The sequence below is a fragment of the Puntigrus tetrazona genome, chromosome 1, assembly GCF_018831695.1.
Source record: "Puntigrus tetrazona isolate hp1 chromosome 1, ASM1883169v1, whole genome shotgun sequence".
NCBI lineage: Eukaryota > Metazoa > Chordata > Actinopteri > Cypriniformes > Cyprinidae > Puntigrus > Puntigrus tetrazona.
The window spans coordinates 9,311,616-9,331,537 of NC_056699.1; the positions used below are offsets into that span (position 1 = coordinate 9,311,616).

The 19,922-nt window shown below is 35.2% G+C and overlaps 1 protein-coding gene across 2 annotated transcripts in view; it reads right to left on the bottom strand.

The window, feature by feature from the left end:
- dlc1 (DLC1 Rho GTPase activating protein) overlaps positions 1 to 19,922 on the bottom strand; it is an 89,488-nt gene that overhangs the window by 44,081 nt on the left and 25,485 nt on the right. For both annotated transcript variants that reach the window (XM_043235917.1, XM_043235923.1), the window contains exon 5: positions 18,393 to 18,426. In XM_043235917.1, coding sequence (XP_043091852.1) covers positions 18,393 to 18,426 — 34 coding nt within the window. The remainder of the gene's footprint in view (positions 1 to 18,392; positions 18,427 to 19,922) is intronic.

A 19,922-nucleotide genomic window follows, 5' to 3' on the forward strand; every position in this document is an offset into this window, starting at 1 on the left:
GCGTTGCTATTTCTCACATTCAAATTCATTTAAAGAGTGTCATGTTATAGTCCGTATAACACGACCTATAACATGTCATTATCAAATGTCAAAAGGTCTACAAACGAAATGAAAGTGAAAAGAAGAGAGAGTTGGAAAAAAGTGAAAAAAAGAAGGAACGAAAGGAAAGCAAATAGCCTTTGGTGTGAGTTTCACAGTGTCACTGGGTTTAGGAAAACATTCTTCTCACTCCCCTTGAATTGAAAGAGTAAATGAGAGCGAGAGAGAGAGAAAGGTATAAAGAGAGAGAGAGAGAGAGTCAGACTAAAAGCATTAGTGTAGAATTAGAGTAACACAGAACTCCCTCACATACCATGCTCATGTTTGCTTACACATAAAACACTGCAGTGTTGTTTAAAAATGTGCTACCTATATTATCGCCAATTTTAACAGGAGAAATTACAAGGCTGTCAAACTTTACTGCTTTAAATACCTTATTTACCATGCTGTTATATATGCTACAACATATCACTGGCCTGATTAGTGCAAAAGGGACTTCAGGTAAGAAATGTGTGTCAGGATGGATGTTTATCTATCAAAATGATTGAAGCCAAGAAACTCACTCTTCTGGTGTGACGCAAGACAAAAAAGAGATGGAAAAGAACCGTAATATTTTATCTTTCGGGCATGCTAATTTTTTTTTTTTTTTAGATCCTACCGGGGGTATATTGCAGACTGTGTGTTTTGCGAAGTGGCAGCTGCGAGGCTCTCAGAAGCGTTGACAGAAAACAGGAAGGAATGTTTCAAACCATGAGGAAGATAAGAAAACCGTGAACATCAGCGCCGGTGAGGAGGTACAAAGATAGACAAACACATAAAGCGCATACAAACACACAAGCGCACATTGCATTCCTGGACCCCCCCTCCCACCTCCCCAAACACACACTAAAACTCCCTTGAGACTGTGGTCTAATTAAACTTTATCTCTCTCTTTCGCTCTCTCTCTCTCTATCTCTCCGCAGCTTTATGAGATGGGTGTGTAGAATGCGTTTGAAGATGCTTCATGGCTCAAGGCTGAAGACTCGGAACATTCTGAACACAGCATGACACAAACACAAGTAAATATACAAACACAGATATATACAAACAGGCTATGACTCGCATAAGAAAATATGAAGCATTTCAGAATCTAACAAACCATATATGCACACCCAAGTCTTTACGGTACTATTTGGTTTCTCCTTCAGTGTAAGTCTATAATTCAGTTTTATTTGCAAACAGCTGATAAGTTTAAATCTCGGTATAAAGCTGTCGAACCATCGTTAGCTGTATGATCATCATTCGTCATCTGTCTTCTTCAGCCTCTAATGTAGTGCCCAGCCTTGGCGTTCTTTGGTTATTTGCTCTGTACTGGGAGGTAGAGTGTTCACATTCTGTTCTTTCTTTATGATGTAAGCCATAATTAACACTAATGGAGCTGAAATTTCAAGGACTGTTTTTTATGCATGTGTTTTTTTGTTTGTTTTCTTTTAACTGCAATATACTGCTCATTAAAGTGGGGTTCCTATACATAATTATGAGTGGTGAAGAGTATAGCAGTGTAATAAAGTTTACTTTATTTAAGGTATATATATATATATATATATATATATATATATATATATATATATATATATATATATATATATATATATATATATAATTTATTTATGTATGTGTGTGTTTGTCTCTGTGTGTGTGTATTAATAAAATAAAATAAACCTTTAAAATATAAACTATTATAAAACAACACAAAAAGGTGGAAAGTAAAACAAAAATGGCCAAATAAAAACTGATATTTCACATTAATGAGCAAAATGAATAAATAGTTTTTTGATTAAACACCATAATAAATAAATCATTTTTATTCAAGACAATTTTTTTATTTAGGTTTTTCTGACTGTACGACAATGGGTAAAACATGTTAAGTTCCTAAATGGGGCAGTTCCAATAATTAAAAGCAAATTATGGATTATGGTTGATTATGGCACAAACACGTTTTTAAATCGAGAGGAATCTACAGATGTGGTTGTTATTTTGTTCTTTTCTCTTCTCTGTTCTTTTCTTTTCTTTTTTCATGATATAACCATCATTATCACTAATAGGGCTAAAATTTCAAGAATGCTTCAGAAGATTTTTCTTTATTGCAGTGTTTTCCTCATTAAAATAATTATGTCATAATAAAATACAATGAAATAAATGTATAAAAAAATAAACATGGTTTCATTGCAATTTGGGTGTGTAAATTCTGGTTTTGGTAATTGTATAATGATGTGTGAAACGTATCTCGAGGCCATAACTGGGGCAATACAGCTAAAAACAAGTTGAATTGAAGTTGATTGTGGCACAAACTCTTTTCAGATGAAGAAGATTCCACAAATGTGGTTGTTATTGTCTGAGAACAGGCAAACCACATCACTTTAAACTCATTTGGTTCATTATGTAGCTTTATCCAGGGTTTCCAGCCTAGTCCACTTAAAAACCAAACACGATTCCACGGGGGTCATTTCCTGAACCAGCACGACTCATGGACCGGTCTGTGGATTACTGTAAATCGTTGAATACTCAGGGTCGATATGGGGGCTGCAAGCCAGATGGAGAGCAGGTGGAAAGGAAAGAGAATGTCCTTGAGAAAAAGGCCTTCAAACTGCAGCCCCGGGCCAGCTGTGATGATCAACAACATGCCAAGGAGTTTTGCATAGAGCTAGTGTGTGAATAAATGTGAGAGAAAGAGAGGCGGAAAAGTTAGAGATCAAGCCAAAACGGCTAATTTGACACTTCCGTGTGGCTTTGTTATTCTTAACACTTAACAACTTGAAAGTACAATACCACACCCCTAGTTTTCATCCTCCACTGACTAGCAGGCATGAACACACACATTCTGGGTCTCAGTGGGCTCGTACCCAGCTGAGGGGGCTTTGGTCTGGGGGCTAAAGCGCGACAAGGACCCTTTAAACAGGACCTGCCAACGAGACTCCCCACTGGTGATCCTTTCACTCAGGACACAAAAGACTGACACCCACTACAAAAGCAGCAGAGTCAGACTGCATGACGGCGGATGTACAAATGAAGCTGTCGGACCTGATTGGAGACCACTTGAGACTTTGTAAAGCCAAAGTTCATTATTCCGGTTTGTTTAGATGCTTATTTGTGTATCATTTTTAAAATTAGAATGATCAGTCACAATAACTTATTGGGCTGATATTCACTTCATCAGTGGATACATTTTATGTAATTTGATCTAAATCTGATTTGATCTATTTGAACGTAAGATCAAAATTTATGAACAAAGAGATGAGAAAATTTAAGAAATATGAAAATGTAAACGTGCCAAAAAAACCCCCCAAAACAAATGAAACAACATGAAAAGATGTAAAACGTAATTTATTTGATTCTTACTGGTGTTTAAAAAAATAAGTTTGTCAATTTCTCAATGCAATTCCATCTAATCAAATCTGCAGATAAAATCCAAATTTAGGAATAAGGAGAATATAAAACATGTAAGCAAGTTAAAAATTAATAAAATAAATGATAAAATAAATATATATATATATAATATAATACAATATAATAAATATTATAGAACATGAATAAGGCAGAAAAATAAAAAAATATATAAAAATAAAAATAATAAAAAACAGTAACTCCCGGTTTCACAGACAACGCTTAAGCCTAATCCTAGACCAAAATGTATGTTCCACCTGAAAGAAATTTGACTGACTGATCTTAAAATATATTTGTATATTTGTTTTTTCTTAAGATGCTCACCAGTAACGTTTTTTCTAAGCACACTCATACAAATTATTTAAATGTCCTGATTGTCCTGATTGGTGTAGTCTAAGCCATGTGTGAAACCAGGCCTAAATTACACAAAAATACCAGGCAAATTAAAACAAGCAAAATAACTTTATGATATATATGAATATGCAATGTTATTTTTGACAGCACAATCAAAATAAAACTAATTATAATCAAATCATTTACTTTCATTTAATCATTTACTGCTTCATCTTAAAAAAAATGTTAACACTTCATGACCCTGTGCCTCATTTACAAAACAAAATTCTCCATTCAATCCTCGGACACAATCTGGAAAGCCATTAAAAATAAAACATCTCTGACACGGCTTTGGTGAGTGAAGAAAGGCTTCCTGTAGCAAATCCATTATATTTTGTTAGATAAGTATTTCAGACATAATAAATACTTTTATCTCACTTTCGCTGACTGTGATACGCGTATGGCGCAGAACAGCAGCGTTGCGCGATTAGTGACGAGCACGGAGAGAGAACAAAAAACAATATATCACTCATATATTAGCTGCAAAAAATTAGGATTTGTAAAGAAAAATATTTATATTTTACATTTCTATATAAGCAAAGAGGAGCATGGCGCTCACATCGCATGACATCTACCTGAACGTCTTCCACAAATCAGAAAACCAGAAAGCAGTGAGAGAAAACTGTTTATTACATTTGAAATATGGATATTTATCTTATAAAAATTTCTCTACAGGAGGCCACTATTGACTCTCCACCGAGCATGTGAAGGATGTTTCATTACAGATGCGTGAGTTTTATTTAACGTCTTCTGAACTGTATACAGCAAACACCAGCTTATCCTTATTGAAAGGCTTGGAGGGGCCAGGACAGTTTTTAACATAACTCTGATTGGATTCATCTGAAAAAAGAAAGTCGCATACACCTATAGTTTATAGTTAAGTAAAACACAGGCAAATTTTCATTTTTTGGGAAAACTAACTAAAATAATAAACATTAAGCAAAATGAAAAATGTGGAGACCAACAAAAAACTAAAAAAATATAAATAGCATAAAAACAATACATTAAACAACATGAAAAGGTAGGACATTAAATGTATTTAATTCTTACTGATGTTTATAAATGTGTTTCTATTCAACTATGCAGTCTCTCAATGTAATTTCATCTAATCGAATCTGGAAATAAGTTTCAAATTTATGAATAAAGAGTCTCTTTCAGAATCATTTTTGCTTTTATTTGTCTGTCCCCGTGGCTTTGTTCAGTCTTGTAATGGAAAGCATGTGTCCTGACTCCCATTCATAAGATTTCTTTAATGATTAATGTCTGACAAAGCCGTTTATAGGTTATGTAATTCCATTAGCGGTTAAGTGCTAAACCCTCAACTACACACTTTGTCCTCTGTTTGCCTGGAAGGCAGACATCATGTAAGCTGAACTCTGCAGCTGCGCAGGTGACCTCTGACCCGAAGGCAATCTGAACTTTCATCCAGCGTTAGCCTGCTGGGTTCGAATCTATCAGCGCAGAAAGTAACTTGGAGAAAATCATATCAATGTCAAGTTTCCTAATAGTTTCGGTGGATGATAATAACCCTGCCTAAATCCCACCTACTGTCTAAAACCTAGAATTATCCATCGAACAAATTACAGTTTTACTTGGTGCCACTATAGCGGTACAGAAATGACACACTGTACCTTTAAGAGACTTCTTATTCTCTCAATCCGTACGTGACCAATGTAAATCTCCTAAGATTTTATGACTATACGCTTTGCTTGTTTACGTAAACATAAATACGCGCATACACAGGTCATTTACCAGATCTACACCCACACGCTGTTGTACAGTCATTTCCGATACATTTTTATTTAATTACAAACATCCTGCTTGCCGAAGCCACAGCATTCCCGACGTTGCTTGGAAAGAGGGAAGAGAGAGTTGATGTGAAGAGTGAGAAAAGAAGGGACGACGGGAGAAAAGAACGCCTGAGAAACTTTTTATGGGCCTCTGTGACCCACCTCTCCACCTCTCTTTCATCTACAGGTGCTGAGGCCAGGGAAGATACCTTCACACTCTGTGGAAAAAGGCCATGAGAAGGCTAACATCCATCACCCCAGACCTGTCCACTGCTCCTGGCGAAAGAGAGGAGAAGGTAGGCCTCTGACCTGGAATCCACACTCTCAGGTCCTCCGAACTGGAGAAAGAGGACTTCAATAGAGGCTGTAGCTGGTTTATGGCTTTTGTGGGGATATTAGTTGAGAGAGGAAGCTCAGCGAGGGTGATTTATGAGAAGATTTGTGAGGTAATGAGAAAGAAAGCACTTAGAAGTGGACATGTAACACACACATTTGTTTCTGTAAACTCTGGGGACTTTCCATCGACTTCTATTACTTTTGTGCTGACCAAACTATAACGTTATCCCCTGAAAACCTGTTTGCATCTAATTTATGAATTTAATTTATCATTTTTTTCCCAAGCTAGAACATCACTCCTCCAGGTCTTATCTCTCTCCAATCAGCCTGATAACAGCATTGTGAAGAGTACACGGAAGCGCGGATCGATGGCAAAATGCTTTTAAAAGGGAACACATCTATGTCTGTATATTTGAGGAGGAAACAAAGAGCATATTGCTTTGTCATTTGCGGTTTAGCATTTCAAAAACTTTCAGGAGGTGTTTGTTGAAAGTAGAAAAAAAGAGAGTAGACTGACATTACAACTTCAACATATTATTAGAAACAGAGCTATTTTTGGACAAACTGGATGTTATTTTTTAGGCATATTTAGTTATTTAGCACAGATGAAATAATATAAAATAAATAAATCAATAAACAATTAATGGTAACACTTAGGTTCATTAGTTGACATTAGTTAACAGCTTTAGTTGACATGAACTAGAGATAAATAATTCTTCTACAGCATTTATTAATACTAGTATACTAATTTCAGCATTTATTAATGCATTATTGAAAAAACTAGTTGAATTTGTTAATATTAGCTATATATATATATATATATATATATATATATATATATATATATATATATATATATATATATATATACACACACACACACAAACATACATATATATCTTTTTTTTTTTAAAATGTTATTAAAATTTTTTTGGGGGAAAAAACACACACACAAAAAAAATAAGATTTAAAACACTACTTTTCTCAATGATTTTGTACGTGTTACAATGACGCTGAGATGGTCGGTTGCACAGACCTTTCCATGCACAAATAAACCCATATCCATGGACAGGTTGTAAGCCCACACTATTGAATAAACCATTAGACCACACTGCTACTGGTCATGAAAATTTTAGAGTTTCCTACATCCACGGTGGGTTTCAAGATTGTCTTGAAGTTTCTTTTCTGTCGAGGTAGCTATGGAACTGCTATATAAAATCCTGATGATAGTTCACCGACATATTTAATTCATGAAAAAGTAAAGTGAATGCATTTTAGCACACCGGGTATTGAGGTAGAGCTATAAACCAGACCTTAGATGCACCACAAAAAGGGAATCCATCTTTCACACAACAGATCACTTATGATTGCGAATGATTTCCCGGCACTAACATTCAGACATCTTTAAAACACAGCAATAATGACACAGCATTTCCTAGCTTCTCTGGAGTTTATGATTAAGTATCGGGTGTCAGATCCATAATGCATTCTGAACAACTTTATGGATTAACTAGATATAACCTAATATAACTCAAAAGTGCACTGCACCCAAAAAGGCATTTGGAAAGTCTAATATATGCTGCTATAATGGAAAATTCATACTGGCAATGATATTCAAAAACTATTATGACGTAATTTATTTTGTACATAGCATCATAGCAAAAATTTTTTGGGGGAAATGTGCATAGCATTCTCTAAAATACTATGTTTTCCAAGTAAAATATCTAAACATTGATTCACAGAGATGACATTTTCCTTAAAAAAAAATAAATAAATAAATTTCATTTGTTAAAACAAATACCAACAGGGCCAGAAAAATAACCATGTTTACCCTTTGAAGTATGTTTATTATATTAACCTCATTGGCAGATTTAGTTTTTCTTTTCTTACTTTTAAATGCTAACTCACTTTATTTTGTTACTCTCTTTGTTAATTAACAATGTGGTCAAATAATTGTTTTCCCTTGTATTAAGTTCATTTGCATATATATGACCCTGGACCGCAAATCCAATTTTAAGTCACTGGGGGTATGTTTGTACATTGCATGGGTCAAAATGATCTACTTTTCTTTAATGCCGGCAATCATTAGGATATTAAGTAAAGATCATGTTTGTGAAGATATTTAGTAAATGTACTACCACAATATATAATAACTTATTTGATTAGTAATATTTCCCCAGTATTTAAACTTTATTTGCACCCTCAGATTCCAAATTTTCAAATATTGATATATGGCTTATTATTATCATAACAAGCCACATATCTATGAAAAAAAAAAATATATACATATTAATATATATTATTAATATAACATATTACAAGGCTTAATAATCTAAGTCATTTTACATATTAAGCAAATGTATCTTGATATAAGAATGTTTAGACATTTATTCTGGAAAACAGCACATAAATGCAGAATTTGAATGTAATTTTAACAGTGTACAGCACATCAGTATGACTTAAACAGACCGTAATCCTCAGAATCCTTCGCACATCCACACCCACTTCCACATCCAGTCACACGCTCACCTGTCAGCCTCTGGTCTCGTGTGTTTCTGTTAAACAGATCCAGAGCCCTGCAGGTGGAGTATCTGATGTGCTCGCTCAAAGATCTCCTCTGGAGAAGCAGCAGACCCATGGACCTCGACATCTTGTCCTGTTCTCGATCGGTTCTAGATTCTCGTCCTCCCTCACCCCTCTCCCGGGTCTGTCCATTCTCCATGTCCGGTTCTGCGTGCAGCGCTGCAGTGTGCATTAGGGAGTTCCCACTGCAATGCTCTCGCATTCAGTCCTGCGCTGCTGTGTGTGTGTGTGTGTGTGTGTGTATGTGTGTGTGGGACAGAGTGCTTTCTGACTCAGGCCTCAGTGCCTCCACAATGTGAATATTTCAAAAAGCCACATTTGTGTAATTTAAGTGCACTCGCTCGCTCTCCTTGTGTGTCCTTCAAGCTGCTACTTGTCTTCGTGTTGTCAGTTTGCATTGGGAACATCTAAGTGGCTGAACTGATGGAGGCAAAACGTACGTCATCTTAGCGCATTCATTCATTCTGCTTGAGAGAGCATGTACTTTTACATGAGAGGAAGTCACAAACAATCGTCCTACGCTAAGATTACGCTCACGACTGAAAGAAGAAGGTGTAACACAACAACACGTACCAATCCACTCTTGTATTTGTTTCCTAGCTTTGAAGTACTAGCTTTGAAAACTGGTGAACCTGCATTAAAGAAATTTTATTCAATACATCACAAAAAAAAAAAAAAAAAAAAAAAAGACGATACACCCACAAAGGTGTTTTTCAAGGCATCTAAATCGGGAAGCATCAAAGACACTGTTTTCATATCGCAATTACAAAATAATTGTAGAAGAATGCAATAATGTAATTGCATTTTGAGAAAAGAAAGAAAAAAATATTATGGGAGTTATTTATTTAGTTAGTTAGTCATGTCTGGTTTACTCTGGGTAGCTAAGTTCTGGGTATAATTTAGCTAATTTTAGCGAATTCACACGCTTCTCTGAGCTTTAGTTCACTACCAGGCTCCAAACTGTAAATCTTAGTTATGTAACAAATAATGCATAAATGAGCTGGATTAGGCTCGTCAAACAATAGCTCAACTGTTACACACAGTACCTTTCGACAAAATAAATTATGCTGTAAACACATTGAAAATATTCTGTATATTTTTAATCATATATATATTTATATACATATATTTTAATCAAAATAAATTATAACTGTAAACACATTGAAAATATTCTGTATATTTTTAATATATATATATATATATATATATATATATATATATATATATATATATATATATAATATATAATCATAATCATATGTTGATGAAGAAGATATTTTGAATAACTTTGAAAAACCAAACAGTTTTTGGTCCCCATTGACATAGTAGGGAATATGGGGTCAATAGGTACCGTCAACAAAAATATTCATTTTGGGGTGAATTAACCCTTAAAGCTTTACGGCTTCAAAGAATTAAACAAAAATAAATAAATGTTCTTTTTTCTTTCTTTCTTCCTTTTCACTCTCACTTTTTAGAAAGCTGCTTAATGTATTACTAGTAAAAAAACAAACAAACAGAAAAACATTGCATGGAGGATAAGCATATTTCATATGTAGCTTGAATTTATGAAAAGTGGTGATTTTGTTAATTTTTCTAAAAAGGTAGATGGGAATGAGTTCTTTCTGTGTGTATTTGTGTGTGTGTGTGTGTGCGTGTGTCAGAGAGTGTGTGTTGGGGTGTGAAATGACTGGGTTTATGAGCATTCAAAGAGAGTTGATAATTGAAGATAATAGTAGCAACTGTGTGTTTAGAATACTTTGCCAAGAGGATGTAAATTTGGGATTAGTGCTTTTGCATTCCCAGTAATGCACCACTGAAGCGAGCAATGAGGGCTAATTGGCCAGCTAAGAGATGCACTACAATGGAAGCTTTAAGAATAGCACAGAAAACACACACACAAACACAGCTGCTAATTTAGTTTATGACCTCCGAGGTAAATCTAGAGGAGATAAGCTTCATTTCTTCCTCTCTTTTCCGCTTCAAGATCCAGACCAAGATTCAGTCACTGAAGTCTGAAGATATTACCATGGTGTAAAATAAATAAATGCAGTTCTAAAATGAGCTTAAGTGCTGAAATTAAGTGAAAGAAAAATATCTTATAGTAAACAGTTTCAAGTGTCAAAAACATTCTCATTTCTTCATCAGAACAAATTTTGAGAAGCTTGGATGAATGCAGTCTACAAGCCTCCAGTATATTAATTATTGTCTTGTGAAGTGAAAGTCGTTTTAATCTGAAACTGTTGCTTGTGGAAAAAATACAAATCCATAATCCATAATAACGCTTCCTTCAGTCAAAAAGTTAATCCTCTATTGTTCACTCACATCAAAATCCACAGACATGCTTGTATAGAAAAGTTTAAGCTTGTAATCTGTTTTCAATGAGACAACTTTTTCACTTTTTCACCTGAAGAAAGCAGTATTTTTTTTTGGTAAAAAACAGTTCAAAACACATTTTTGTAATTATTTTTTTTTACAGACATGCAGCTGTTTACTTAACAATACATGAACTAATAGAGTCAGGTTTATTACTTCTGGATTATTGGATTATTTTTTTCAACTCTCATTCTGACGGCACCCATTCACTGCAGAGGATCTGTTGGTGATCAAGGGATGCAATGCTAAATTTCTCCAAATTTGTAACCAACTATGAAAAAGACTCATCTACATCTTGTGCGGTTTTAGAGATGAATTCTATTTAATTATTTATTAAACGCCATTAACAGGAGTTTCAAAGTTTCTATTTCAAACCTAATTGTGAGATTTAGAAAATACAAAGCAATTTGTATACTTGGTTTTAGTTATCAGCATAAATCATGAAGGGAATGTTCTGAATTTCTTTCCAATTTTTCAAACATGCACGCACCTAACCCTTACCATATAATTTACAATATAAAAACACAATCTTCTTGCAAATACCAAGATGTCTCCCCACGTGTAATGTTAGAAGTCTGGAAACACTTCGTCCTACTTTTGCGTTTTGTACTCAATCACTTACACAAATAAGCACACACACACACACACACACACACACACACACACGTTTTTGGAATGCATCCAAACTCTTTCATTCATCTCTCCTGAACATTCCATTCCTGAAGTGATTGTATCAATAACATGAAAAGTTCATCACGTTGTTAGTGAATGAGGAACCTTTGTTGGCGTCTGAGAAGAACAAATGTCTCGCTCTGGCTAGAATAATCAATGTGTCTCTCTTTCTTTTGCTCTCTGTCTAACCTAAGACTCTGTTACCAAAAAAAAAAGAAAAAAAAAATATTAGGGTGATGCTCTTAAGAGGGAAGGAGACAGACACATAATAAGCGAAAGAAAGCTGGAGGATCATCATGATATTATGTATTGTGTACTGATCCTGATACTCTAACAGAGGGATTACCTGGGATCATACAATGACCTACAAACACCAAACAATGGGAGATGAGTTCAAAAGGTAACATCTACGGAATCAACAGAATATTACAACCCAGTCTCATTGGAAATACGTGACTCTACATAGATTTCTGCAACCCTGTAATTATCTTGCATGATTCGCTGCATATTCAGAGAGTGGTGGTAAAACACATGTTTAATACTGTGGCACGTTGTGTTAGTTCGGCACAGGTACGTATTGCAGTATGCTGCTTGGGGTAAGTTTTGTGGCCATTTAGAATTCAAATATCTAGTGAGTGTCGCTAAAGATTAATGCTCTATCATGTTGGAAATATGACCTACACAAAACCTAAACCTACCTAACAGTGTATTAAAAAATGCAAAAGTAATGTAAACAAATATTTACTGATGCAGCCACGCTATTTTAATCTGTTTTGACACAGTTTTACGCGAGATTCAATTCGGTTACAGAGTAATCCTACTGTACTAGAAAACTAGAAAACGTTCAAACGTATCAGTTTTCAATCCCTGAAGGACATTAAAATGTTTTGAAATCATAACGTAACATAACATTCTGCATCTAATTGTGTGAAAATTTGCCTTCATTAATCAAAAATGTGCCTGTAAATCATACTCATGTGTGAAAAAGAATACAAGTTGTGAGAGTTTTACTGCGTCTAGAGTTAATTTCAACTAGAAACTGATACGATTTGTTGGAATATTAATATTGGTGTATATATAAAACTGGTGATGTTGGAATATAAAATTGCCAAGTTCTGTAATGGAACTCTAGATGGTGCAGGCTGATGCAGTTTTAAAGCAAACTGATTATATTTACTAAACCAACAAAAGATTATTAATTCCTGTTGCATTTGCAGACAATTAACTTTTAAATGGCTGGTTAGCATTCACTAGAGAATTTTACAGAGTTGCTCTGAAACCCTACACCTTCCCCAGCTCCACCTGTATAAACCTGCTATAAGTTATTATCTACGCAGCTTGTGCAGCAGCAGTATGTCTTAAATAGCACTGTATAGGTGTATGTATTAGCAGTAGCAAGTTCCTCTATTTGCTTTTCAGCAGCAGCAGCAGCAATAATCTACAAAGAGAGCAATAACAAATAGCAGCAGCAATTTAGCAGTGTAGACCAAAAACATTAACATTGCATTATTCATTCCCATGCTAAAATCTTCTGAGGGTTGTTATGATAGCACTATGGTCATATCATGAGACCCTTGTTGGGTCTTGTGCTGTTGAATCATGGGACAGGTCACAGATTGCTCAAGGGCCCACATATGGGGCTAAAAGTGCTCTTTACAGACATCTGTTTCGTTAAACTATTTAAGTATTTTTTGAGTGTGTATTAGGATACACAACATATGAAACTGACCCGAGCAAGAAAAAAAGGTCAAACATTAAATATGATGACAGACATTTATTAACAGAATATTTTTCACCATTCCTCATTGGACATATGGAGTTCAGAAATAAATAAACTACTGCGAGTGTGAATAGAGAAAAAGACCAACTTAATCGAAGAAACACCGCCAACAGAATCACAGATTTCAAATAGTTGCCTTCTAAACAGAAAAAAACAGCCCCTATTCTCCAGATTTGTACAGCTCAGTCTACTGGTTCTCCAAGAATGAAACAAAATTGAGAGGTCTGGAAGTCATATACACAGGAAGTGGATAAGTAGAATAAAATTAGGCGATGTTAGCATTGGGAAGAAGGTAGGGACAGACTTAAAGTGATGAAGTGGCCAAGAATGTACCCTTGTTCAAACCCTAAGTCTCCTTACCAATAAGTCAAAGCCAATAAAACTGTGTGGGAAATAAAAGGCTAGGATTGAGGAGAGCATTAAGTTCTTAAAATCAAATAAGCATGACAGACAGGCCTAAGAACACATTAGCTCTCAAATACAGACTCACATTAATGGTATGCTACTATTGCCTCTGGACTTGGAGGAGAAAAACATGAGATCAGGAAAGGCTATCTGCAAAGAAGAGGCTTGATTTGTGTCAGGGTCATTTCATGTGAAACCTAACCTATCTGGGCATGACCGTCTCAGAAAATTGGCATGGAAATGTAATCTGTGTGGGCCGCTGGCTGGATAAGGACACAGCATAGGGTTTCTTGAGGTGATTCAATGATGAAAATATTATCTTCACATGTTGTTTACTGCTACGTTTCTATTACATCACTACAACCTGCCAGCATCAGAAACAATTACTTTTTTTTCTCATTTTAGTTTAGGTTTTGATCATTTTGTTATGTGCTTTTTTTTTTTAAATGATTTTAAATAAATTACATTATTGAAATACTGTAATTGTCATTGACAACAACAACATTTTGTTTTCCACAGAAATATAGATTTATTACAAGGAAATAATTTTTCCGAAAATAATCATTTTTTACAGAAAGTGACAGCTTCCTCTTTCCAAGTATACTTATAGCCACCATAACAATATATCTTAATCACCCCGACTGAAGAACACAGATATGGAATCTATGGTGAGCACTTGATGACTAAAGTGGAATTTCCCAAGGTCCCATCAGGCAGTCAAAATGTCCCAAGATTATAGGTCCAGTAAGTGAGCTATTAATTAAACATGAATGCTTACTGGACGTGACGTTAACTGAAAATCTGAGGAAAACAATGGCACGAAAGCTTCCTTCATTTACGCTGGTGATGTATTCTGCATCCTCCCATCAACAGAGCAGTTCAAATAAAAGGTCAGGCGATACTATTCCAACTTGATGAATGCTGGGAATTGAGGGCTGTTGATGTGTTTCCCTTTCAACATTTATAGACAAAGCAGAAATTTGCTCTGATGTCTCACCACCTTTAAAATCAAAATGGCATCTATTTTTCCTGATTGCGTAGACATAAAATTAAAGGTTGTTAAGGTTATAAATAGTCACCAAAATCATGTAACAGCCATTGTTTGAATAAAGTTCATAAACACGCAAAAGAATTCAAAGACAATAATAATTCAAATTTGCTGATTAGAATAATGACAGAATTTAGAATTTGGTGACATTATAAATGTCTCTACTGTTACTTTTTATGAAGTTTGCCAGTGCTGGCATTTGTCTGATTACTGTTCCTCAAGCAAGCACTCCATTAAAACTTAGCCCCTTTTCTCTCCTCTCTTCCCAAACTGTACCTGGCCTGACCTGGCTCTACCCAGCTGGAGCTCGACCCCAGATGCAGGTGAGGGAGAGGGAGATCAGAAGTGAGCAATGAATCCATTGTTGTGCACCCAGAGCCTGAGCCGTGACAAGGGGAATGGGTGCGATAGGGGCAGGAATGCTCTAGGATGAACGCACATCAAAGCACTACAGGCATAAGGCCGAGAGGGAGGCGTTCTGCAGACATGATTATAGGTACCGCACTCACTGGAGATAAGCAAGAATGAGAGGTTATTGTGGCGCTTGATAGACAAAGCCCTGAGATCAGTTTTGAAGTTTCACTTAATAATGGCAGATGTTAGTGAAAATGAGGAGTCCTGGTCCCAGATCAGCATTTAAGGAGATTTCAAGTAAGATAATGTGAGGGAGCAATGGCTTTGAAAACCGCCTACTGTGTCTTTTATTTCTTCCACTGCCTTTTTATGGAGAGCTTTAAGGTTTTACATTCTCCTCCTAGACTACCGTGAACAACTTCCATTTCTTGGTATAAGAAATATTCATGTGTGCCAACAGCTGTGGTACTATTAAGACATTTTTTGCTTAGAAAGAACTAAATCAAATTTATTATAGCGTGCTATTATAGAATTCGTTTTTTTTCTTGTTTTAGATCAAAAGCAACAGCAGTCAACAACATTGTTACAAAAGGATTTCTATTTTAAATAAATGCTTTTCAACTTTCTATTCATTAAATAACTATGAAAATATGTCATATTTCAGTAAAAGAATTAATCAGCAATGCTGTTTTTAATATAGATAGTAATAACAAATTTCCAAACAAAGTGCCTTCTGAAGTTTTCTTCTAAAAGTTTTCTTCTTTTTTTATCAGCCTCCTATATTTATGTTATTATCAGCAATTTCACTTTAATTGCAAAGAAATTCATATAAAATATATTGTAGTAATTTTCAGCTTTTGTATTTATGTTGTTTTAACCAACAACTTAAATATAAAAGATAGCAAATAACAATTCATACTGAATTCAAATGTACAAGCACCATTACACCAAAATTAAATTTTTGTACCAGTCAATGATACAAAACAAAACAAAACAACTCTTTACAGGGGGTTCTTTTGTATGGCTACAGCTTCATGTGAACCAACATGAGGGCCCTAGATAGTCTCCTATAGATAAGGTTAAAAAGCTAAATCTTCCTGCCACATCCATTTGTCTACTCTAAAGCAAGGACAAGTGAAGACCCCAGGAAGAAACTTGAGCACTTAATGCAGTCAAATGCTCCATTCTGGTGTCCTGTACCCCTTAAAATGACCCTGAATGCAAACTAACAATGTCAGGCTTTCATGGCCATGGAGCTCATGTTAGATAACAGAAACCCTCACACTCATAAACATATGCAAACACATTCAAAATCACTGCTGCTGGTGTGCTCGTCCTCTTCGCTCCTGCCAAAACCCTGCTGCGTTTTAGCCCAGTCTGGAAAGGGATCGTACAGTAAGGAATGATGCCCAGACAGGCATCACTTTCTGTGCACAACATAAATACTGTTTGCTCTCTGGTGTTGTGACACAAAAGTCCATTGCCATAACAACCCGGAAATTAACCATGAATGCTCTCCATCTTGGGGCAAGATTTGCGTGATGTAACCAGGCTGTGAACCCCACATTCCTGGCCTGATACAGAGAGGCTTTGATGTGCTTTGAAACAGGGGACCATTGTGCTGAAATCAGGCCTGCGTTTTATCATCCATCACACACCAGAATACCAAGTCGCAGAGCCACGGGGGGTCGTTACATAATGCAGTAGTCTCCACTCAAATCTCGAACATCTCCAAATTCTGAGCATGCAGCTGATATTACGATGATCAGCAAAACAGGAATCTGAGCTGAAAATGCAAGATGCAGAGTGCCTCTTTATCTCCGTTGCATGCACACCTTCGCTAAGACTTGGAAAATAACAAGATAGGTTCATTTGAAAGTGATTTGAGTCAGTCGCACATGCTGAGTCTAGGTCTTGTTGCTTGTTGGTGTTGATTCCTGGGAGACACAGAGGTCAAATCGTGATGTCTTATGGTTCGCCCACCTAGTGTCTGCTCAACTTGAACGCAAAACGGATGTGACCACTTTTTTAATTGGGTGGCCAAAATATAATATAATACTGCCTTTTCAAACTCCCACAATCTAAAAAGGCTTTTTTAACTACAGTGCCACACTGCAAAAAAAAAAAAAACTTATCTTACTGAATTGTGTCTATTCAAAATATCTAAAGTATTTGAAATAATGATGTAATACATTTCGTCTTATAGATGGTAGAATGTCTAAAGTGAGCTATTGTAATAAAGTAACCAAAATAACTTTTCTAATTAAATATATTTTACAATTTTATTTATTCATGTGATGGAAAGGCTGAAGTTTCATTCAATTTCCCCAGCTTTCAGTGCCACACGATTCTTTAGAAACCATTCTAATGTGTTGATTTGCTACTCAAGGAACATTGCTTGTCATTATCGATGTTAAAGTTGTGATGGCTACATTTTACACACCAAACAAAAGTCTACATATGGCATTACAATATGGCATGTTGGGTAAAGAGCATAGCAGCACTGATCTAACTGAGAAAAAACAACTTTTAGTTGACAAAAAGGCCAAGTGTACAGCACAACTGATATATAGAAGTCAGCATACATCAAAAGACCACATGAGTAGCAGCGAATGGCCAACAGCTTTTGTTAATAGCTAGCATGCAACATTTGTCTTTAGCCTAAGGGTCAGACAGACAACAGGGTAAATGCTTTGCAGTACCCCAACAAAGCATCTCTTTCAGCCGGCAAATGGTCATGTATCCATAAGGGAATGAAGAAGTTTGTTCTAGATATATATCACTATAGTAATAATCTTCAATTTCCAGCCATATCTATAGCTCTCTGTTCAGATATCAGGCATCTAAATGAAAAACATCTGCTAGTGTTCAAGACAGATCCAGAGCCACCAGTCGACATACTTATGCGGGAAAGTCAGGTTGTATGCATAGATTGACTAGGATTTACAAAAGTTTTTCATTGATTATATGATTTTTTCACTCTGATAAAATGGTGAGAATCCAGTATTAAATACATCTAATTATATATATATATATATATATATATATATATATATATATATATATATATATAGCCAGCCATATATGATATTATCACTATGGGTTTATTTAATTAAGATGTATCACTGCCATTGCTTCTATCGCTAATGTAGGTTATGATATATATATATATATAAACATGATCATGTGAACTTACCTGCTCTGTCTTTCTCAGAAAGTACAGTAGAGGTCTGAAAGAAAGAAAAAAAAGAAATTATATAGAATTATAAGAAATTATATCCTTAGGAAATTACCAGAAATGATAAGGAAATACAACACGATTTCTAAATATATATGTAAACATACATTTTATCACGTCTGAAGGTCAGCTTATATTTGAAATTCCTTAAATGGAATTTTGATAACACATTATGAGTTCGTATTTCCCTTTCAGGATCCAGAGGGGAGCCAATAAAACAGTTTCACAATGTAACTCTATAAACATAGTTTACATTTCAAACCAATCCAGTATATTCTAGCCTACCACCTGTCCCTCTGAGTAAAACACTGTGTGTTTGTGTATGTGTGCTCATGTCCACCAAGTGCAGCTGGCCAAGAAATAAGGCCATTTGTGTAGCCTCTGCAACCTTGAAAACACCCACCTCCTAACGAATAGATATCCCACCACACACACCACACACACACAGACACACTTACATACCCTCTATAATGGCTGATAGTCAATTCTATCGTCATCTGAACGAATGTGATTATACATAATTTGTTAGATCATGTGTGTATTTACTGATAACCCTGCTAAAAGTTTGTTTTTCAACAAAGAGGGGAGTATGAGACAAAAAAAAGCTGCTGCATATTTTTACGATGTCGGCACGTCTCAATGGAAACATTCAAAATGAAAAATACCCCCAAACACACACACACACAAAATTTGTGAGTGATTATTTTAGCCACAGAATTGTGCCTGGAAAAATGATTAATGTCTTTGCTTGGCAAAGGTATTTTTATGGTTTCCAAATTAAGCACAATTGTGGATTTGGTTAAAGACCTTTGTAAAGACTTCCTGCGTAAAAACAGGAAGTATTGGGGGGGACATATCGAAGTGCTTTTCCAATAGGCTTTAGTTATACCACAACAATGAAGCATGATTTGCTACTGTCAGTTGTAGGCAGTATTATGGGGCGGGACATTTTCATTGTTGAGCGCATTTGATTTGATGAACACTTTTAAAAACAATTATATATTCTGTAAATATTTTAGACGTAACTATTTTTACTAAACAATTATTACTAAAACTATTAATATTGTTTGAAGTTGAAGTTAAATATATTAAATGAAAAACTTAAACAAAAAAAAAGATTATGAAAATTAACTGAAATTGGTTTAATATAAAAAAATACAAAACAACTAAAATTAAAATCAAAACTGAAAATACAAAGTAAAATAATATTTTTGTATAACGTATAATATTTGCTAGAATATAGTTGATTTCAAAGCTAAAAAGCATTGATTTCACGAATCACGAATTTGATTTAACAGGGCCTCTAAGTGACTCTCTTTCCTGAAACAGAGCAATGGCTATTAATATCTGTTCCTTTGTCAGTTGTTCATTATTGTTCATTATTCTCATGTGTTGACTTTTTTTAGTCAGGCCGAACAGGAATTTCTGTGATTCCGAAGGAATGCCGGGGTCTCTGTCTCTGGGTGACCTTCATCCACAGAACTCCTG